The sequence below is a fragment of the Phyllobates terribilis genome, unplaced genomic scaffold, assembly GCF_046119375.1.
Source record: "Phyllobates terribilis strain yellow unplaced genomic scaffold, ASM4611937v1 Scaffold_4__5_contigs__length_816908805, whole genome shotgun sequence".
NCBI lineage: Eukaryota > Metazoa > Chordata > Amphibia > Anura > Dendrobatidae > Phyllobates > Phyllobates terribilis.
The window spans coordinates 625,297,835-625,321,727 of NW_027362764.1; the positions used below are offsets into that span (position 1 = coordinate 625,297,835).

The 23,893-nt window shown below is 46.6% G+C and overlaps 1 protein-coding gene across 1 annotated transcript in view; it reads right to left on the reverse strand.

Moving 5' to 3' along the window:
- NSMAF (neutral sphingomyelinase activation associated factor) overlaps positions 1-13,904 on the reverse strand; it is a 121,449-nt gene extending 107,545 nt beyond the window's left edge. The window contains exon 1 of the mRNA XM_073679332.1: positions 13,694-13,904. Coding sequence (XP_073535433.1) covers positions 13,694-13,743 — 50 coding nt within the window. The 5' untranslated portion in view covers positions 13,744-13,904. The remainder of the gene's footprint in view (positions 1-13,693) is intronic.
- Positions 13,905-23,893: the final 9,989 nt, after the last annotated feature.

Consider the following 23,893-nt stretch of genomic DNA (forward strand, 5'->3'; position numbering starts at 1 on the left):
TCTGTATTGGAAGTGCTTGATAATTCCCTGCATATTTACGGCTACCCTGAGGTATTTCTGAAAATTGCGATGGATCGGCACATGATCGTATGCGTCCTTTAGGTCCAATACTGCCATGTAGCAGCCGGGAAATAGAAGGGTTATAGCTGATTTTATTGTCTCCATCTTGAATGACGGAATGTTCAGGAACGCATTTAGCCTTCTCAGATTGAGGATAACTCTGTATGACTTGTCCGGCTTTTTTATAAGGAATAAGGGGGAATAAAACCCCCCCCTCTTTCTTCTTGTGGAGACACCTCTAGCAGGACATTCTTTTGTAGGAGAACTGATATTTCTTCCTCTAGTGCCCGTTGTTCTGGTAGAGAGGATCTTAGGGCAGTCAGAGTAAACTTGTTTGGTGGATTCCTCCGAAACTCTAGCTTTAGCCCTGATTTCACTAAGTTGAGGATCCACCTGCTGGAAGAGATCTTTTCCCAGGCTGGAAGGAAGAGAGAGAGCCTCCCCCCCACCTGGGATAGAGTGTCACTTCGGCGGCTTGCGACTATCCTGGGAGGGCCCGCCGAACAAAAATCCTTTCCCTTTCCTGGAACGATCCTCCCATCTAGGTTGTTCCCCGGACGCCCTCCTGCGGCCAAATTTCTTCCTCCGAAAGGACTGCTTGAAGGATGGGATGGATGGAAGGCTTAGGGAACCCTTTCTTACTGTCCCCCGCTTGCTCTAGGATTGAGTCCAGAGAGGTACCAAACAGAAAATCCCCCTCACATGGAAGAGAGCATAGTCTTCCTTTTGCCTGTATGTCCCCTGGGCAACACTTCAGCCAGACCGCTCTATGACCGGCGTTAGACAGGGCCGCAGATCTTGCCGCTAGTCTGGCGGAATCTGCCGAGGCGTCTGATAAGAAGGCCGCTGCTCCCTTCAATACCGGCAGAGAGGCCAGAATGGAGTCCTGTGACTCATTGTTTTTAATCTGGTCCTCCAACCTATCCAACCATACCATAAGGGACCTCGCTGTACAAGTTGCCGCTATGGCTGGCTTCAATGCCCCCGCCGCCGACTCCCAAGTACCCTTAAGGAAGGCATCTACCTTCCGGTCCAGCGGGTCTCTCAGCATCCCCGAGTCCGCAAAAGGGAGGGAAGATCTCCTAGAAGCTTTGGATACTGCCACATCCAGCTTCGGGGCCTTACTCCAGGAAGCGGTATCCTCCTCACTAAACGGATATTTCCTTTTGAAGGAGGATGGAAGGGGGCCCTTTTTATCCGGCCTATCCCACTCTTTCCTGATAAGACCCTGCACCTTATCATTAACAGGAAAAACTCGTTGTCTCTTGAGATCCAAGGTGCCAAACATAATATCCTGCACGGACTTCTTTGTTTTCTGGTCAACCAACCCCATTGTGGATCTGACGGCTTTAACTAAGCCATCCACACTTTCCAGTGGAAAACAATGACCTGGCCCTGCTCCGTTATCCGAGGAGGAAGAGTCAGTGGAGTCATCCAACATTCCCTCGTCGGACTCAGATTCTGAAAGTGGGGGTGGAGTTTCTGCTCTATGGGCCTGGGATGGTTGGGAAAGGGATTTTAACGATCTCTCTACCTCAGACCTAATCAAAGTCCTTAAATTTGAAGAAAAAGTTGGGGCTTCCTCCGCAATTGTCTCTTCAATACAGGACTAGCATAACCTCTTGGGCCAATGACTCGTTAGGCCCCGTTCACACAGGGCATATACTCTATGTTTGGACTTCTCTTTACACTTCTTAGGGACATCCTGCCCATTACCGGAGGAAGGAGAGGGAGAGACCAAACAGAAAAAGTCTACATTAATACGTCGACTTTCACGTAGCTCACTCACCACCCAGTAGATAAAGACAAGGTACCGGAAAGGGAGGCAGGACGGTATCCGATACTTCTCCTCTGGAGACCGCGGAATCATCAACCCTGCTGGAGCTATGCCGGCTGGATCTGGAATCCTTGGCGCTGCGTGTCCCAGAACGTCCACTGCTCCTACTCTGCGCTGGACGCTGCTCCTGGGTACGCCTCTGGCGCCGATGCTGCTGTGGCTGCTCTGTCTCCTCGTGCTGCTGCAGCATGGTCTGCTCTTGCTGCTGATGTGGTGGGGAGGGCTGCTGTGAGGCCATTACGCTGCACTGGCCGGTGATCTACCCTTAAGTACCTCATTGCGCCAGGGAGATCACCGCCGGCATCCCCGCAGCTTCCGGTACCGCCCCCGCCGGGGGTCAGGAGGTCCCGTCATGCGTCATCGGGGCGCGACTTCCGGTTTCGTCATCTCCTGTCGCGCCCCGTGACGTCACATCCCGGACGCAGGGTTGCCGGCCACCATGCTGTGCAGTTGCCGCAAAACCACCGCCCGCACGCTGGGAGACCACATGTTGGCACCCCCCGCGGCGCTTCCAGGATACATGGGACCGGCCGCAGCAGAGACTTGCCCTGCCAAACCCGACCGGCCCCGGCAAGACGATCCTGATTGTCATCCTTGCGCCTGACGAGAAGGAAGGTCCCCCATCAAGGACAGGAAACCACTGAAGCGGGGAGAGGCGCCGCCCTTTTTATCTTGAAGGTTTCCTGTCCTTGAAGGGCGGATCCCCTCTCTCGTTGTGCCGTCATGGGTGACAGAAAAAAGTTGTCATTAATCTTGAGCGCAAGTGCTCACTACTTGAGTTTGCATCGGGTATTCAGGTATGCACCATGTATCACGGGTGCTCAAGTGAAATGCTCGAGTCCCCGCCCGCATGTTTCACGGTTATTAGACACCCCCCCAAAAAAAAAACAACATGCGGGGGATCGCTCGTGCATGGCAGGCAATCCCCGCGAGGTTTTTTTGGCCGCGAAGCATATGGGACGGAGACTCGAGCACCCGATGCAAACTCAAGTAGCGAGCACTTGCGTTCAACACTAGTTGCCATATCGTCATCTTTTTTTTTTTTTAACTTTTGAAAAAAAACAAAAAAACAACCCTAACATTAGCACAACCCTAACCCCAGCGTTTATTTTTTATGCCGTTCCTAGTGCGGTATAAGTGATTAGACGACCTTATTCTTCGGGACGGTGCAACTACAGAGATACCAGAATCATATCGGGTTTTTATGATTGACAGCTGTCACACACTAAAAGACACATATTTTGTAAAATCTAGTTTTTTGCATCGCCATATTTTGAGAGCTATAATTTTTCCATATTTTGGCCGACAGTCATGTGACTGCTTGTTTTTTGCGGGATGAGTTGACTTTTTTATTGGTGCCATTTTCAGGCAAAAGACATTTTTTGATCACTTTCTATTCCAGCTTTTGGGAGGCAGAATAAACAAAAACCAACAATTCAGGAATTGTTATTTTTAAAAAAAATTTATTCTACTCCACGTGTGGTAAAATTGATAAGGTAGCTTTATTCTTCGGGTCAGTACGTTTACAGCGGTATCACATTTATATCGTTTTTCTATGTTTTGGTGCTTTTACACAATAAAAGCTATTTTATAGAAAAAAAAAATTTTTTGCATCGCTTTATTCTGAGAGCTATAATGTTTTGATTTTTCGGATGATGGAGCTGTATGGCTTGTATTTTGCGGGACAAAATGACGTTTTTCAGCGGTACCATTTTTAACTAGTAAGACAATTTTATAGGTCAGGTCGTTCCGGAAGCGGCGATACCAAATATGTGTACTTTTATTGTTTGTTGTTTTTTTTTTTCCATAATAATTGATGGGTACATTATATTTTTATTTTTGGTGGACTATTTTTTTATTTTTTTTTTAAATATTTTACAGTTGTTTTCTTTTTTTAAAAATTTCTCACTTTCTGACAGTTTTTTTTATTTGTTTACTTTTCCCCACTATGGGACTTTCACTTTTTTTATTCTGATCGCCTGCATAGCATAGGGATGGAGCACCATCCCTGTGCTATGTAGGCTGTCAGCGCTGCACAGTGAGAAGATAGTTTAGTCATGTACTGCGCATGACCAAAAAAAAAAAAAAAAAAATCTTCCTGCTGTCTGCTGACCCGGATGTTGTCATGACAACACCCGGGAAACCGCGGCAGACAGCGCTGGAGGCCGGAAGAGGAGGCGAGTATCCCGATTACCTCCCCTTAGCCACCGCAATGCTGCGATCGACTTTGCAGGGGTTAATGTGCCGGGAGCGGTGCGGGACTGCTCCCTGCACATAGTACCGGGTGTCAGCTGTGACAATTAGCTGACACCCGGCGGTGATCGCGCCCGCACAGCCTGTGTGCGCAAGCGATCGCCATGACGTACTAATACGGGTCAGGCTCTTAAGTCCCAGGGCACAGATGCGTATTAGTACGTCATGGGCTTTAAAGGGGTTAAAACATGATAAAAAGTGAAACCTCAAGAAACCTGATGCGTTTCTGGCACATAAGAGCAACGCTTGTTCATAGAGTAAGTCATGTCCTATGAACTAGTTTGTTCTCATTCACTGACAGACAACAAAGATCTAAATTTGGTGACCCACTGTAACAGAAAGTAGATTAGAAAAGTGAACTTTCATTACACAATGATTAAGTCATTTGCATAAAACTGAAAACCCCCAATAATAAAGGTGACTCGATAAGACAATCTTTATTAAAGTGCCCTATAGAAGCATTTGGAAAATTTTGCATAAAACCCCCTAAAATTTACAACAGAAACTATTGCATTCTGTACTCCTTTTTAACACCTTCCCATTGATTTAATGTTTGGTTTTGCGCCTTACTTCTTTCCTCCCCTTCTTCCAAGGCTCATAACTTTGCATTTTTCCATCCACATAGCCGTAAGAGAGCGGTAGGGTGGAGGAAATGCAGCATTTAAATGGTTAACCTCTGACAACTGTCATTACAGCATCTAACATGTACGGTGCGGGCTCAGCTCCTGAAGCCGCTCCAGACGTATGACATACACACATGTCATGTGTGGAAAGGGTTAAAGCAGGGACTTTATAATAGACCGTATGCTACACTGGGTAATGTTTTAGCAGCTTAATCATCAGGATATCATTATACATCGAGCTACGCCTAGGTTAACAAATAGTATTGTGCTGTCTATTCCGACTTGCAAAACAATAACCGCACAAAAATCTGTATCGGATGGGATAATACTTTCTATGATGACACCAAAAAGGAATATTTCCTCATATAGGAAGTGTATCATGACCAGGTTATAGCACATGTAATTCTGCATTGTAATTTGCTCTCCCTATTCTGATTCCCTTTTGCTGGCACCTGCTCGGGAAGATTTTGATAGAGGTCAAATTGTGATTACCCGGTCGCAGCACCTCTAAAATGTCAGGGCTGATACGTCACGGATAAAATCTACTAATCATCACTATCAAATCAATGGGGGCCTGACACCTCCACAACTCAGCTGTTGTCAGATGTAAACCGCGCCATTCACTGGGTAGTGGCCATTCTCAGGTACTGCAGCTCAGCTCCTATTGAGGTGAATAGTTCCCACATAGCTGTATATACACAGCCAGCACACATCGGCATTGTGGACTGGTATAGGCTAGTGGTCTCCAATCTATGGCTCTCTATTGATGCGTTATTTTACATTGAGCTTGGGATATTTGAAGCTTTTTGCACATGGAAGCTACCTAAAAAAAAGCCACGGAAACAGATTTAAAAAAAGCTATTTGTCACCCTAGACCACACAAATTCTGGCCCACAGGGTGAGAGTATTTGGCCCACGACGCCTCTGCCCGGCATCACACTTTCAATTTATCAGCATCCTGAATGCCGATACAGCTGAAGCAATGATGAAAGATGGAGCCGTCAGCTGACGCTCCCTGCCCCATCATTCTACCTCTGCATCTGACGGAGGACTAGGGGTGGAGGGCCCCCATTATACTGCATGGAGGACTAGGGGTGGAGGGCCCCCATTATACTGCATGGAGGACTAGGGGTGGAGGGCCCCCATTATACTGCATGGAGGACTAGGGGTGGAGGGCCCCCATTATACTGCATGGAGGACTAGGGGTGGAGGGCCCCCATTATACTGCATGGAGGACTAGGGGTGGAGGGCCCCCATTATACTGCATGGAGGACTAGGGGTGGAGGGCCCCCATTATACTGCATGGAGGACTAGGGGTGGAGGGCCCCCATTATACTGCATGGAGGACTAGGGGTGGAGGGCCCCCATTATACTGCATGGAGGACTAGGGGTGGAGGGCCCCCATTATACTGCATGGAGGACTAGGGGTGGAGGGCCCCCATTATACTGTATGGAAGGCTATGTAGGGCGATTATACTGTATGGAAGTCAATACTGTGATGGGGTCATCATACTTTGCCAAGGGCGGTATAGTAGGGTCATTATACAGTGTGTGTGGAGGGTACTGAGGAGGAATCTTACTGTGTTTGGGGCACTTTTGTTCGCATCATACTTTATTACCTGTATTATTCAAGGTTTGTTATACTTTGTTATTACATATTTAAATTAGGTCTTGGGCCATATGCTTTTAGTGCTCTTACATAACACATTATTCCAGTACGCCCCATTTGTGATTAAGTGTTTATTTTATTCTAAGATCTATTGATTAAAAAGTACTTTGTTCATGGGACAACCCCTTTAAAGTTTGTTTCCATATGAAAAGGTTCATTGTTATATTTGATAATTAGAAAAACGTCCTCAATTGTAGACATTTTTTAAATAAATACCAAGGTTGGCATGCAACTAACTTTGTGCAAGTTTTTAATTTTGGCCTTCTATGTATTTTAGTTTGACATCCCTGGTCTAGACACAGTGTCTATTGGAGCCCATGCTAGTTTATAGTGCTTTTTAACCAAATTAAAAGAGGTTCGTCAAGATTAAAGGAAATCTGTCAGTAGGATCAACCCTCCTAATCCGTCTATATGGGCATGTAGGTTATAGGATGCTGAATAAATTGATATCTACGATCTCATGTCTTATTCCAGAGAAATCCACACTTCTCTTATAAGTAACTGAATTGTCAAGATCTATGGGCCGGACACTGATTTCCCAAAGCTTAATTTAAATGAAAAGAGGAGTTACCAGTGTGACACATGTAATGACTGACAGTCTGCTCTCCTGCTCTAAATGTCTCACACCCCACCTACTGACAGATTCCCTTTAAAGTACTTCGTAAAATGAATAGCTGGAATGGAGGAGGTCCACTATCATCAATAGACCCATCAGTGCGATCATTTGACTTTCTTCCCTAAGTTGTACTACTAGTGATGAGCGAGCACTAAAATGCTCGATGCTCGAGAATATTGGAATACTTGGGTGCTTGAACCCAGCAACGAGCCCAATGTAAGTCTATGGGAAACTCAAGCATTTTTCAGGCGGCTCCCCCCGGCGGTCTGCAGAGGGCCTAAAAATTGCCCAAATCGATGGCAACAGTGCTCAAATGACATGGGGACAGTATGAGGAAGACCCATGGAAGCATTTCTGACTCTCAGGTCACTACTATCAACAACGTTGTCAGAGGTATTACGCCACTTTTACGGACTCACAATAAAACATACAAAAACGAAACCAAAATGGAATTTCCTGGGAAATATGCTAAGGAACATCCTTTCCAGAGTAATGACTTGTATATAAAGCAAAATAAATAACCAGAAAGGCTCCTCCACACCTTGGACTATGTTCACACGTAGCGTTTTTGATGCGTTTTTTGCACTTTTGCATTGCTTTCAACCGTGACAAATGCATTCACCAGGAAATGTCATTTTAACATTTTCCAACCTTATCTGGCCATGTGGTGTGTGAGATATCATCAGACACATCCTGTTTCATTTATGAAGGAGGGACTCAGCGTCACAAAGCCTATTTTTATAGGGCCATCAGGCGGCCTTTACTATTCTTAGAGAGCCATCAGCCGGCTATGTTTTATTGTTCCCATTACTAAAGAGTCGGTCTCCTATGCTGTTATTGCATATGCAGTGAGTGCCAGGGCTGCCCAAAATTTGGATGCACCCCAGTACCCCTTTGAAGAGACTTAGAGGAGGGCCTCCTGAAAACAATATTCCCATCATTAGGAAGTGGGTCTCCCATTGTGGTTGCCTATGCAGTGAATGCAAGGGTTGCCAAGAATTGGGAGGCACTTCAATGCACCTTGGAAGAGACGTGGAGGAGGGACTCATAAAAAAAATGTTCCCATTAGAAAGGAGCGGGCCTCCTATACTTGTAATGCCCATGCACTAAGCGTATGGGCTGACAAACATTTATCCCTGGGGGGTATACATACTGTATAAAATTTTTTTTTGTTTTTTTTATGGGCATCATAAACACCCTTTAAAAAAATTATGTGGGTGTTGCATCACGGACCACGGTCACCCTGCTGATATGGTGGTGGAGGATGAGGAGAATGAGGAGGACAAGAGCAAATAGACAAACTCAGGAAGAGTATACCCATGGGTGGGTGTGAAAAGGTGCATGGGAATACACCTCCCAAGAAAAGACACTGGATTGGAGTTTGTTACGCTGCCATCATTCGGTGGTGTTGAGAAGTCTGGCCCAATCCAGCCCTTGTTCATTTTTATAAGAGTCAGCCTGTCAGCATTTTCAGTTGACAGGTGGATGCGCTTATCAGTTATAATTCCACCAGCGGCACTAAAAACCCGCTCTGATAAAAAGCTGGTGGCAGGGCAGGCCAGGACCTCCAAGGCATAGAGAGCAAGTTTATTCCACGTATCCAGCTTGGATACCCAATAATTATAAGGCACAGAGGAATCACGGAGGATGTTGGTACGGTCGGCAAGGTACTCCCTCAGCATCTTCCCAAACGTTGCACTCCTTGTGAGTATCCCGCGCCTCAGGGCTTGTGCGATGGGAGGGACTGAGAAAACTCTCCCAGAACTTTGACAGTGTTCCCCTGCCTCTGCTGGATTGAAGTTGTGTCTCTCTCACCTGTACTCCTTGGTTGTCCAACGAAGTGTGCCCTCTGCCGCCAGCGTTTTCAGATGGGATTTTTTTTTTAATAGTTACGTAACAAGGGCCTTCTGGTACTGCCCCATTTTTGTAGACCTGTCCGCTTCAGGAATAAGAGATATAAAGTTCTCCTTGTAGCGTGGGTCTAGAAGTGTCACCAACCAGTAATGACTGTCACCCAAAATTTTGAGAACTTGAGTGTCATGGGAAAGGCAGCATAAACGCAGCCATGCGTGCCAGACTGATAACAGGCAAGACTTCCATGCCCTCACCAAGAGGATGACTGACCATGCTCTCCTCCTCCTCCTCTCTGTCCTCTGGCCATCCACGCTGAACAGACGGTATGACAGCTGTGCAGGTAGTACCGTCTATAGCGCATGAAAGTAGCTCCTGTCCTTTCTCCTCCTCTTCCTCATTGTCCCCCCAATCCAAGTTGGGATGAGATGAGGCTTGGCTGTGTGTAATCACCCTGTATGGTTCCTTGCTCCATCTCATCGAGCTCTGCCTGCAATGCATCCTCTATGATTGTGAGCAGAGAGCGTTTCAGAAGACAGAGAAGCGGGATGGTGACGCTAATTATGGCGTTATCATCGCTCACCATCTTGGTGGAGTCCTCAAAGTTTTGGAGGATGGTACATATGTCTGACATCCATGTCCACTCCTGAGGTCTTATGTGTGGAGTCTGAACTGAATACCGACGGCCTTGTTGATGCTGGTACTCAACAACTGCCCTCTTCTGCTCACAAAACCTTCCCAACATCTGCAGTGTAGAGTTCCAACGCGTGGGGACATCACACACCAGTCTGTGAGCCGGAAGCTGCAAACGCTGCTGAAACACGGCAAGGGCTGCGGAAGCTGTAGATGACTTTCTAAAATGGGCACACAGGCGTCGTACTTTAACAAGCAGATCTGGCAGCTCCGGGTAGGATTTGAGAAACCGCTGAACCACGAGGTTAAGCACATGGGTCAGGCATGGTACGTGTGTAAGCTTGCCTCGCCTCAGAGCCGCCACCAGGTTCCGGCCATTGTCACACACGACCATGCCTGGCTGTAGGTTTAGCGGTGTGAGCCACAGATCTGCCTGCTCTTTCAGAGCTGTCCCCAACTCTTCAGCATTGTGCGGTTTGTCACCTAAGCATATTAGCTTCAGCACAGCCTGTTGCCGCTTGGCCGAGGCAGTGCTGCCAGCTTGTGACTGATGTGGTCATTTCAGAGATGGAGGCTGAAGAGGAGGCGGCTGAGGTGCAGGAGCTGTAGACCGTGGGGGCAACCCTGATTGACCTAGGGCCCGCAATCCTTGGCGTCGGGAGGACGTGTTCCATCCCAAGGTCCGACTGGGTCGAGGCTTCCACTATGTTAACCCAGTGTGCCGTCAGCGAGATGTACCATCCCTGGCCACGTGTCCGTGGTTAGGTGGACTTTCCCGGTAACTGCATTGTTGAGGGCACGGCTAATGTTTTGGGACACGTGCTTGTGTTATGAGGGGACGGCACACCAGGAGAAATAGTGGCGTCTGGGGACCGAGTACCGAGGGACAGCCGCCGCCATCAGGTTGCGGAATGCTTCCGTCTCCATGAGCCTAAAAGGCAACATTTCGAGCGCAATGTGAGGATTTAGTAGTGCGGCCTGTGGGGCGTTGGCTGCGTATTTGCGCTTGCGTTCCAAGGACTGGAGTATGGACAACTGAACGCTGCGCTGGGACAAGGACGTGCTTCCTGATGCGGCTACTTGAGAGTGTGCAATGACAGGTGTAGGGCAGGAGGCATCTTTGCATGCACGACAGCGGAAGAAGCAATGGTGCAACCCGCAGACACTGTTCCTGGACCCTGGGATTCGGCCCACAAAGTCGGGTGCTTTGCTGCCATGTGCCTGATCATGCTGGTGGTGGTCAGGGTGGTCGTTTTGCCACCCCTGCTGATGCTGGCCTGGCAGGTGGTGCAAATGGCCTTTTTGGGGTTATCGGCAAAGTCTTTAAAAAACAACCAGACTCGGGAAGACCTGACAGTTGTACTGGCAACTTCCTTCATGTTGGTGCTACGGGGAACGGTTGCCTTCCTTCTGTCTGCAGCCACCACACTGTTTCTTCCTGCCTGTTGGGGTGCTCTGCCTCCCTCCCCGTCTGCTGCTCTCCCCGCTTTGCATGTCCTCCTGCCAGGTTGGGTCAGTCACTATATCATCCACCACCTCGTCTTCCACTTCTGCACCCTGGTCCTCCTCCTGACTTTCTGGCAATTGTGTCTCATCATCGTCCACCTCTTGTGACACTTTCCCACCGTCTCCTTTGTGTGACCGTGACTGCTCAAATATTTGGGCATCGCTACATGCGATCTCCTCTTGCCCCGCTTCAAGTGGACCGGGCGAGAGGCCCGCATCTATAAATGGAAAAGTGAACAGCTCTTCAGAATGTCCAAGTGTGGGATCAGTTGTCTCCGGGGACTCTGCATGGTGGGAGGAAGGAGAATCAGGGTGAGGAATATGCGGTCCAGACTCACGGCTACTGAGACTTGACCATGTGGAAGATAGGGTGGTGGTGGTGGCGGCGGCTAAGTGACTGGAAGCATTATCCGCTATCCAACCAACAACCTTTTGACATTGCTCTGGGTTCAATAGTGGTGTGCAGCGGTCCCCTAGGAATTGGGACAGGAAGGTCGGGCGAGAAGATGTGGGTGTTTGTTGTGGCACAATTTCAGCTTGCCCACAGCCTTGTCCTCTGCATGCACCGTCACCATCACGTCCAGTTCCCTGTCCCTTGCCACGTGCCTTGCCCATTTTAAATGGAGGACAGTATCTTCCACGCTCACTGCAAATAATGGAGTTTGGAGCGAACTTATATGTGATCCATGTGCTGGAGAAAACAGTTTTAAATGCCTGGCCTGTAGGCAAGTAGTTTGAACAGCAAACTGGTGTGAATTGCTTCACTAACACACTGAAAAAAAATTTTAATGGAGGCCAGAAATGGCAGTTTTTTCTGAAAACATATATGTGATCCGTGTGACGGAGAAAACACAGTTTTAAATAGCTGGATTTCTAGCGCTATAATATGGAAAGGACCTGGCTGTATTCTGCAGTGTCAACAAGCAAATGGCACAGAAAATGATGTTCTCTGGATTGTTTTTTAAGCAAATAATGAGGATTAAGATCCAAAAAAAAGTATTCCTGGCCCCTGAGACCTGGGCCTTTGTATAGAAATATCTAACAGCAGCAGAAGGCAGAATTGGAATGGAGCCTCTTGTGCTATATGCACTGCAGTCTGCTATATACCCTGCCTGCCTGATATCTCTGCAGATGGATTAGTCCTCAGAAGGACTGTTTGTCAAGATGGATATGTGTAATGTATGATTTTTCTCCCTACACTACCTAATACACAAGCAAATCTCTCCCTGACACAGCAGCACCTCTCCCTACTCTGCCTGCTTCCGGAGTGACTGTGACGAGCAGGGCGGCGCCAGGTCTGATATAGAACTGATGACGCTGTGCGGTCAGCCAATCACTGTAATGCCACAACCACCATGGCTGCGGCATTACAATGAGTGGCAGGCAATCCCTGCATGTTGATTGGTGCTTGAAAGAGCGCCAAACATGCAGTGAGAGGACCCGAGCATCTGCCTGAGCATCTCGCAAGTACTCGGCGAGCTCCGAGGATCTCAAGTACTGAGATGCTCAGGCGAGTAGAGTACTTGCGAGTATGCTCGCTCATCACTATGTACTACCCTTTTGATAAACGACATTGTCTGATAGTCCTGGGCTACGGAGACCAGTCTATTTTGCTGTAAGCTGTTTCAATTTAAAGGTTTTCGGGAAGTCACAGAAATGAGGATAAACGCAGCAAATGGTAAAAAAATAAATAAATAAAACCACCATTACCTACCTGACAAATCCCCTGTCACTCCAGTTCTCCTGCCAGTCTAGTGCTGTTTTACCTACGAGACCGCTGCTGCCAGTCACCAACCCATGTGGTCACCACCTGAGGTCAGTAATCAGCTATAGCCATCATGTGTGTAGACAGCACACGCTGAGCCCGCTGCAGATTCCGGGGAGCAGTGAAGTAGCAGCCATGAGGCGTCAAGCAATGGTTAAGGTATTTACCCTCCTCAGTCTAATTTCTCTGCTTGATTATCTGACCTCATTTAAAGCCATGTCACTGTGGCCCCTCGCTCTTGTAAAGAAGGGGCCTCCATATGGGGTAAAATAAGCAGTACTCATGTGCAGGGCTGTGGAGTCGGAGTCATAGCCGGTATAAAGTCAACCTACTCCAACTCCTAAAATATATAATAAATTGGGTACAGTAGTTCAATGCAGTTTGTGGGAATATTTTTTCATAAGTATTTGGGAACATTATGAAACGTCCTATAAATGTCTGTCCTATTCCTGATCTAAGGGTCTAGACTTTTAGCTGAGATGAATCTGGGCTACAGTAAATTTATCACTTAAACATGAGCCGAGTATGAGGGAGTCGGAGGTTTGGCTTACTGACTCCACAGCCCTGTTCCTGTGTGACTGCTCTCCCATCAGTCACAATGGCCCAGCATGGAAACCCCACTGGTGTCACTGGGAAGCAGTACAAGTGCGCCCAATGAGATGATGCCCACTAATAACTAACTACACCTCATAACCAGCTTATAGCATCAGTCAGTAAGATCGTGACATGTATGTACATTATATATATATATATATATATATATATATATATATATATAATTATATATATTACACACAATGCAGCACATGAGCACAATGCATCCTTTGTAGTAGCAGCAGCAGCCTTCTGACTGCAGCAGTATGACAGTGTCAGCTCTCACCTCTCCTTGCAGGAATGCTGCAGAGAGTCCGCTCTCCTCCAGGAGGCCATGGAGCAGCCGTCCGTCCAGCAGAGCTGGGGCTAGAGCAGTGACCACGTCTGACGCCGGGAGGTGCCGGACACTCATCAGTCGCCGCAGTCGGGGCTTTGACTTGCTAGGAAGCTGAGTGATGAGAACGGTCACCTGATTGGCTGGAAGTTCCCGTAGCGCCGTCTACGTAACGCCCATGTTCGTGAATAACAAATAGCGTAGGATTGGTTGCCGAGTTACTTCCTCATCGGATCCGAGCGCTGTGATTGGTTGACCGGAGCAGATGCCGGTGTTTACGGAAGAACACAAATCCGCGGCTCTGCGCTGACCACGTGACCAGACAGGCTCTACAGTCACAATGGTTGACACGTTATGGAGTGATCCTACTTCTCCTTTTGTGTTTTCTGGGTGATGGTGGAAACATTTCGATGTAAAAGGCATGAACTAGCTGCTTCTAATATTTTTTTTTTACAATTTTCATTTAAAGGGGTTTTCCAGGTTTACATGTCTGTTATTGCTTAGGGTTAAGCAATAACAGACATTAACTTATGTAAAAATAAGTGAATCTGCATTACTGACCCCCTGTTGGTTCCTTGCTGTCTTTGCCTAAATGGCAGCAGCTGTGACATCAGGACTACAGCATGTGACCGCTGCAGCCAATCAGTTGCCTCAGCGGTCATGCTGAACGGGGTGAACAGTGACAATGCAGGACATCTGCCCCCTCATCATGCCCCACCCGCTTAGAGAAAAATATGCACGTTAATACGTTACACAAACATTTACACATTACACATATATAGATAGTACACACATGCACAAAACCATGTATACAATGCACACATACACATATTATACACATCGTACACACATATACATAGTACACACATATACATAGTGTACACATATAGTACACACGTATACATTATGCACACAACCATGTATACATTGCACACATACATACAGTAGTACACACATATATATAGTACACACATATACATAGTGTACACATATACATAGTACACACATATACATAGTGTACACATATACATAGTATACACATATACATAGTACACACATACATTATGCACACAACCATGTATACAATGCACACATACATACAGTAGTACACACATATATAGTACACACATATACATAGTGTACACATATACATAGTACACACATACATAGTGCACACAATCATGTTTACAATTCACACTTACACATAGTACACACATATACACAGTACACATATACATAGTGCACAAATGAATATAACCATGTATACAATGCACACATATATATACAGTGGTGTGAAAAAGTGTTTTCTTCCTTCCTGATTTCTTATTCTTTTGCGTGTTTATCACTCTTAAAAGTTTCAGATCACAAAACAAATGTAAAAATAGACAAAGATAACACAAGTAAACACACAATGAAGTTTTTAAATGAAGGTCTTTATTATTAAGGGAAAAAGAAATCCAAACCTACAGGGCCCTGTGTGAAAAAGTGATTGCCCCCTCCCCCCCCCCCCCCCCAAAAACATAAATTAACTGTGGTTCATCACATCTTTGGGAAGCTTAGTTCAATTTCCCAAGCCACACAAAGGCCTGATTACTGCCACATCTGTTCTCAATCAAGAAATCACTTAAATAGGGCCTGCCTGACAAAGTGAAGTAGACCAAAAGATCCTCAAAAGCTAGACATCATGCTGCGATCCAAAGAAATTCAGGAACAAATGAGAAACAAAGTAATTGAGATCTATCAGTCAGGAAAAGGTTATAAAACAATTTATATAGCTTTGGGAAGCAAGCAAACCACAGGGAGAGTCATCCACAAATGGCGAAAACATGGAACACTGGTGACCTTCCCAGGAGTGTCCGACCGACCAAAATTACCCCAAGAGGTCACAAAAGACCCCACAACAAGATCCAAAGAACTTCAGGCCTCACTTGCCTCAGTTAAGGTCAGTGTTCATGACTCCACCATAAGAAAGAGACTGGGTAAAAATGGCATGCATGGCAGAGTTTCAAGATGAAAACCACTGCTGAGCAAAAAGAACATAAAGTCTCGTCTCAGTTTTGCCAGAAAACATTTTGATGATTGCCAAGACTTTTGGAAGAATACTCTGTGGACTGTGAATGAGACAAAAGGTGACATTTTTGGAAGGTGTATTTCCCATTACATCTGGCTTAGAAGTAACACAGTAAAAGACTCATTGCCAGTTATCGCAAACACTTGATTGCAGTTGTTGCTGCTGAGGGTGGCCCAACTAGTTAATAGGTTTAGGGGGCAACCACTTTTTCACACAAGGCTCTGTAGGTTTGGATTTCTTTTTCCCTTAATAATAAAGGCCTTCATTTAAAAACTGAATTTTGTGTTTACTTGTGTTATCTTTGTCTAATATTTAAATTTGTTTTGTGATCTGAAATATTTAAGTGTGACAAACATGTAAAAGAATAAGAAATCAGGAAGGGGGCAAATACTTTTTCACACCACTCTAGTACACACACACATATACATAGTACACTCATATACATAGTAAGCACATATAGATAGTGCACACATAGAGTGATGAGCAAAAGGGTAACAATGTTTTGAACTTTTGACTTTCAGGCTCCATATCTCACCATCCACTACTACTTCAAATGTGAGACTACCATCACTTTATAGACAATCATCTTGGCTACCTCATAAATAAATTTGACTTGCAACTATTTTGCATATGATCCGTTATGCAGATTCTTGTCATGTCAATGCATTGTTACTGTTTTGCTCCTAACAAATCTAAATTTTTATTTTGTTAGTATTTTTAAATCCACCTTTGTCTTTCAACACTGCCTGAATCCTTCTGGGCATGCTCTCAATAAGATTCAAACATGTCTCGACCAAAATCTGATCCCAGGTCTCTTCTACACATTGCCAAAGATGGTGCATACTGGTCACCTCTTTTTCTTCAACTCTAACCACAAGTGTTTGATTGGGTTGAGGTCTGGGGACTGGGGGGGAGCCAATCCAGCACCTCTACTTTATTGTAATTGAACCATTTCTTCACCAATCTTGACGTATGCTTTGGGTTGTTGTCCTGCTGGAACACTATGTCGTCCTTTTCATACCCATAGTACTCGAGTGTACAAGTAATTTGTCTTGCAGGATACTCACATATTGCACAGTATTGAGACCACCATCGATCCTGGTCAAGTATCCAAAGACTTTCGCTCTGAAACAACCCCAAATCATCAGGCTTCCTTCACCAAATTTAGATACCTAATATATCTATTTTATTTACTGGTTTGCGACATTTATTTAAAAAAATTAATTACAAAAAATGTGATTATTGTTTTTTGTGACATTCTTTTTTTAGTAACTACAATGGCTTGTGAAAGTATTCACCCCCTTGGCATTTTTCGTGTTTTGCTACCGCACAACCTGGAATTTTACAGTTTTTTTGAGAGTTTGCATCAGTTTATGAAAAGAACGTGTCTACAACTGTGAACATTTGGTTTTCTTTTTATTGTGAAGCGAACAACAAGTACGAAAAAATAACTGAAAACTTCAGAGTGAATAGCTATTCAACCCCCTAAAGTCAGTACCTTGTAGAGCCTCCTTTTGCGGCAATTACAGCCGCAAGTCGCTTTGGATAAGTCTCTATGAGCTTTCCACATCTTGCCACTGAAATTTTTGCCCATTCCTCAAGGCAAAACTGCTCTAACTCCTTCAAGTTAGATGTTTCCTCTGGTGAACAGCAATTTTCAAGTCTGACCACAGATTCTAAATTGGATTAAGGTCTGGGCTTTCACTAGGCCACTCCAAAACATTTACATGCTTCCGCTTAAACCAGTCGAGTGTTGCTTTAGCAGTATACTTTGGATCATTGTCTTATTGGAAGGTGAACCTCCGTCTCAAATCACTGGCAGACTAAAACAGGTTTTGCTCAAGAATGTCCCTGTATTTAGCACCATCCATCTTCCCCTCGACTCGGACCATTTACCTGTCACTGCTGCCAATAAACATGCCCACAGCATGATGCTGCCACCACCATGTTTCACTATGAAGATGGTGCTCTTGGAAAGAGAAAATTCTCTTATACATAACAGTGTAGATTGAGGCTCACTGTTAAAGAGGTACTCCGGGGAAATTCAAATTTTTTGTATAGTCCCTGCCCTCATAAACTATAAGGCTGTGTGCCCACGATGCGTTTTTTAAGTGTTTCCGCAGCGGCAAAAACACTGCAGAAACGCTTAAAAAATGCATGGTAGAAGGCCTGCCATGTTCCCCAATGATAATCCGCATGTGCTGTGCACATGCTGCGGAAATTTCCGCTGCGGATTATCATTGGGGAAAAAAACGCAGCACTACCAATTATTTTGCGGAAGCGCGGCGTTTTCGCCACCATTGACTTGCATTGAATCGCTTGGATTACGCATCACTGCATCTGTACATGCGGAATCCAAGTGTTTCAATGTGCGGATGGTACCCGGTGTGGAGAAGAGGAGACTCTCCTCCAGACCCGGGTACCATAGAACCTGTAAAAAAAGAATAAAATAAAAAATAAATATGATATTTACCTTCTGATGGCCCGCGGTCTCCTTGTCTTCGCTTGCCGGCAGCTCGCGGTGGACTGAAGGACCTGCGCTGACGTCATAGTCATGTGACGGCAGGTCCTTCAGTGTACCGCGATCTGCCGGCAGCCAGGACGGAGCGAATAAAGACTCCGGGGGCCATCGGAAGTTAAGTATAGATTTATTTTTTAGCATTCTTTCAGTCACAGTATATAAATCCATGCTGGTTGGATGGATTTATATAGTGTGACCAAGTTGACAAGCACTTTCCAAGTGATGCTAAAATCGCCTGGAAAGCGCTTGTCAACCCGCATGCGGAAATGCATGAGAAGAACGCTTCACATCCGCATGTCCCCGGCTAGAAAAACGCATGTACAATCCACATGCGTTCTTTCTGCCAGAGAGATGCAGAAGCGCTCAGGAAAAAATCTGGAGCATTTCTGCATTGTGGGCACATAGCCTTAAGAAGAGATGCCCAGTTCACTTTTATTATCTTTAGAACACTTGTAATTGTCTCTTGATAATAGCTGTTTCTCTGTAGAGGACAGGAGGTGTGGCCACACCCCATCTTCTCTGTTACAGGGGGAGCTTCACACTGCTGTGTGACTTATTGTCGGAGACAGTAGGGGGAAGCAGTGAGGAGCGGCACCTGTCACACAGAATTACAAGTGTTCTACAGATACTGTAATAGAACTGCACTTGGCATCTCACTTTATAGTTTATGAGGGCAGGGACAGTACAAATTTTTTTTATCTCCTCGGAGTACCCCTTTAATGTTTCTACCTTCCATGCTGTAACTTTTGAGTTTAATTCCTGGGTAGGAATAATTTGAAGAAAAAGCAAATTAATTAATCATATAAATGAATCTACTGAGCACAGATGCCCGAAGGAGACAGATAACAGATAGCAAAGAGGACAGTGAACTGTCATTGCTTTGACACAGTATATTGATGAAATCAACTATCGGCCCAGATCACCTGCGCCCCCTTTCCCTACAGGCCAATGTGCATCTGCCCCTGATTACTGGATAGATACTTAATACAGGATGCAGTTTTTTGAACCTTAAAGGGAATCTATCACAAGGTTTTTGCTATGTAATTTGAGAGCCTGATGTAGAGGCAGAGACCCCCCAATTCCAGCGATGTGTCACTTACTGGTCTGCATACTGTCATTTTGATACTATCTCTGTTTTCTCTGCTGCATCTCTTGCAGTGCTCAGAGTGCTGAGCTCAGTGTAACACCGCCCCTAACCACTGATTGGCAACTTTCTGTATATTGACATAAATCTGCTAATTGGTGGAGGGGGTGTGGTTGGATTAGGAGGCACGAGGCACCTAGTCTTGTACTGATAATCTTCTGCTGATAAAACACTGATCTTATTGAAACAGCAAAACTCAGCCCAGTAAGTGACACATGAAAACCTATCAGCCAACCATATGATATATGGTCCGTAATCCCTATATAGCTAGAAAAACCGACATATGATCCATTTTGGAAAGAGGAGATTAGGTGTGAGGGAAAGCCAACCCTGATTACACCTATAATCTCTGCCCACTAGTCAGTAGCCCAAAATGACAGAGAGGGATTAAGTATCATAAAATATATACATTTTATTAGACAATATTTATAAGATCATACATATACAAAAGATAAGATATGAAAAGTATAAAAAGAGTGGGGAAGGGGGTTTGAAAAGAGAGGACAGCTATAAAGCAGGATGAGATGAAAAAAATCCTGCAAAGAGACTACATCCCTAATCAGCATAAATATAATATCTGGTGTAAATATCAGTAGCCAACTAGGAAATGCAAAATAAGAAAGTCCTAGCAAAGACCATATCAATCCATGTATTAAAGATCTATGACATGAAAGAGCAAAAGAGAAATAATCAGTTTAGAATAAATGCTAGAAAGAATTTATTCTCATGTCATTAGGGTAACAGCTCTATGAGGTAAATCATTTGCAATAGGAAATCTGTATGTTAATAGAGTTTGGGTTACCTTGGGTCATGTTAGATGTGGTCAGGAGCGGCACAAACAGAAATGCTGGGGATGTGAAGCGGCCTCGACGCGCGTTTCACCTGGAATGGCTTCGTCACGTGCACGCCTCCTGACGAAGCCATTCCAGGTGAAACGCGCGTCGAGGCCGCTTCACATCCCCAGCATTTCTGTTTGTGCCGCTCCTGACCACATCTAACATGACCCAAGGTAACCCAAACTCTATTAACATACAGATTTCCTATTGCAAATGATTTACCTCATAGAGCTGTTACCCTAATGACATGAGAATAAATTCTTTCTAGCATTTATTCTAAACTGATTATTTCTCTTTTGCTCTTTCATATCTTATCTTTTGTATATGTGACGCGCCCCTGGGCCTGTGTCGCGCTGCGTTGCGCACGCGGGAGCTTACCCGGAGCCGGATCTCTTGAGGGTTGTAGTCTCGTGGCGGCGACCCGGTCCGTGCCCAGGGAGTCAAACTGAGCGGCGATGTACTAGCAGTAGATGGTTGGTGACTACGCCACCCGTTGAATGCAGCTATGGAGCTGCCGCTGCAGGGCAGACCGCTGAGGCCGGTGGAAGGATGGTGCAGCGTGGATGGTATAACCCCCAACGGGAGGGGTATGGCCTCAGGGCAGCCGACGTGGATGATGGGGGTAGCAGGAACCACTCAGAGACGGTGCGGTGTAGTTCAGGGTCTTTACTGGTGACAAAGATAGACCCTCCCGGAGTACTTGCTAGTGATAGGGGCCTGGTCAGTCCTTGAGCAGATGGGATCTCCCCTGGCCAGGCGGAGTTGTAGGCCTTCCCAACTAACTGTACTCTTCTGGCTACCTTGCTAGAGGCGGGAATAAGTAGCCCACGTCCCTGAGTGTACCGTGTGGTGCTCACCCGTATGGCCGGTGACTCGGGGCCTTCTAATGGCTTCCGCTCCACGATGGCGGTGCTGGTCCCACGCGTGTGACCGTGCCTTCGGGCTTCTGGGCCAGAGGACCTGAAATCCTCTGCCGGACGGTTTCTGCTGCTGGGTAGGAGTTAGTCCCCACAGCCTCGGACTCCGGGTCCGGTAAGAAATCTTCTCAGTCAGGGCGAGCTCTGCAGCTGCCAGCCCCTGACTCGTTGTAACACTGCTCCCCACAGAGCTCCTGATGTTTCTTGCTATGCTACTTCTCTTCTCTACTCTTGTTCTGTCTTCTTTCTCACTAACTCTGCCTCAGCCCCGGGTTTATATAGGGGAAGTCCTTCCCCTCCCAAGACTGGGCAGGAGGTGTGGCATGCACAGGATCCCTGACCAAAGGACCTCCCACCTGCTCTCAGACGTAATATCTCTATCACTGTGGCAACCAGACCCCTGGGGTGTCACATTCCCCCCTAGTGAAATTTAGTACTCCGGGACTAAACAATTTTTTTTTTTTTTAGAAAAACATAACAAGGTATAACAATAACAATACAATAAGAAAAACACATAAGATGGTTACGGCGTGTCCGCAACCGGGTGCAGTTTTGAAAAGCAAGGTGTCCATTTCACCAAAACAGGGAGACGTAACCAGGTAGGGGCCTGTCCTGCCCCGAGTCCTTAACAGTCTTTAGTCCATCCTGGGTTACGCTCCAACTATGTACAAGGATTCCCGGTAAATCCACCAAGGACTCCTAAAAAGAACTAGAAACACAAAATTATACACAAGCAACTATAAACAAGTAAACATTATAAGATAGCTTAAACATTTAGATCCTCCAACGTGCCGGTAGCTGGCCTCTAGTGGCCCTAGTGGACCTACGGAGCTGACTGTCTGGCCCTGAACTGCAGGGTGTAGGAGCTGTCAAGGGTAAACTGGGCAGCTGTCTATGGGCCCTCTGGCTCACTAGGGGTATGGCAGGCTCACTATAAGCAGAGGGTTGATTTTCCGGGTCTGCTTGTGTAGAGTCTTCTGCCTCCTGGACCGGCTGTTCTTCCAGCTCTACCGGTTGCTCCGTAGGTTCTTGGGATGATGGTTGGAGGAAAGTGAGTACGGGTACCACAACTGCACCATTGACTTGAGTCCAAGACCGAGGGAAGTCCCCGAGCACGGTACTAACCATATCTTCCCTTTCCTCTACGGGTCGATGGTCTTCTTGTTCCTCTTCAGGGTTCCTCAGTTGTTCGGGACACTTCTTCAGGTGGTCCCGGGATACAATGGCTGTGGTTTCCCCTCCGTCTTTACTGATGGTACAGACCTTCGGGTTTTCGTGGCTTGAGGGCAGTACGGTGTACGGGTCCTTCTCCCACTGGTCGTCCAACTTGTGGAGCCGTCTCTTCCTCTTCAAGACCTGCTCTCCGGGTACCAGGGGAACAGCGGGAGCATACTGGTTGTAAGTTTTCTCTTGTCTTTCCCTAGCCTGACAGAGACTTCGCTCCACGCTCTCCTGTACTCTCCGGTACTGCTGCTGCCTCTCTGTGTCCCAATCTGTTTCTGGTGAAGTGTCCTCGGGTATCAGGACTCCCATTTCCAGGTCAACAGGTAACTTACCAGGTCTTGCCCTCATTAGGTAAGCCGGGGTACAGTTGGTGGAACCTACCGGGATGTGGTTGTATAGGTCCACCAGATCGGGCAACTTTTCAGGCCACAGACTGCGTTCTTCCAGGGGCAACGTTTTTAGAAGATCCATTACCACCTGGTTCATTTTTTCACAAAGTCCATTAGTCTGCGGATGGTAGGGTGTCGTCCTTATCTTCCGGCAGCCATACAGATTGCAGAATTCCTGGAAGACTTCCGCTTCAAAGGCAGGTCCCTGGTCCGTCAGCACTTGGTCCGGGTACCCGTGTGGACGGCAAAAGTGCTGCTGGAAGGCTCTAGCTGCTGTTTGAGCCGTTAAGTCCTTGACGGGGACGACAACCAGAAACCGGGAGTAATGATCCACGATGGTTAACGCGTAGACGTAGCCACTTCTGCTTGGGGTCAGTTTTACATGATCCAAGGCTACCAGTTCCAACGGTTGCCGGGTGACGATGGACTGCAGGGGAGTCTTCTGGCTGGCGCGGTCCTTCCTTCTCAGGTTGCACGGGCCACAGTCTCTGCACCACTTCTCAATGGTTCCCCTCATGCCTACCCAGTGGAATCGCTCGCGCAGCAGGAACTCCAGCTTCTTCCACCCGAAGTGTCCAGCTCCGTCGTGGTATGCCTCCATCACCATGGCTGCGTCTCTTCGTGGCACCACTACTTGCCAGAGTAATTCATGCGTCCGGGAGTTAACCATTCTGCGGCACAACTTCCCTTTGTAAAGGAACAGTCGACTCTTCTCTGCCCATAGTTGTTTGGCTTCCTCCGGAGCGTCTGGTTCAAGGCGAGCCTCCGGCCGAGTCAGCATCTCCTTCACCAGTCGGACGGCAGGGTCGCTGTCTTGCGTTTCCGCCCAGTTGTAGTGAGGTAAGGGGTTCAACGTAGCAGCCTGCTTACTCCTTACCCGGTGGGAATACTGGATAGTCCCATGACGGTGGAACGCAGGGAGTTCAATTTCTTCCAGTCCCTCCGGATCTTCTCCTTCGTCCGGCAGGTTGGGCATCCTGGACAGGGCGTCCGCGTTAGTATTGGAGCGCCCTGCCCGGTATTTGATTATGAACTCGTAGTTGGACAGAC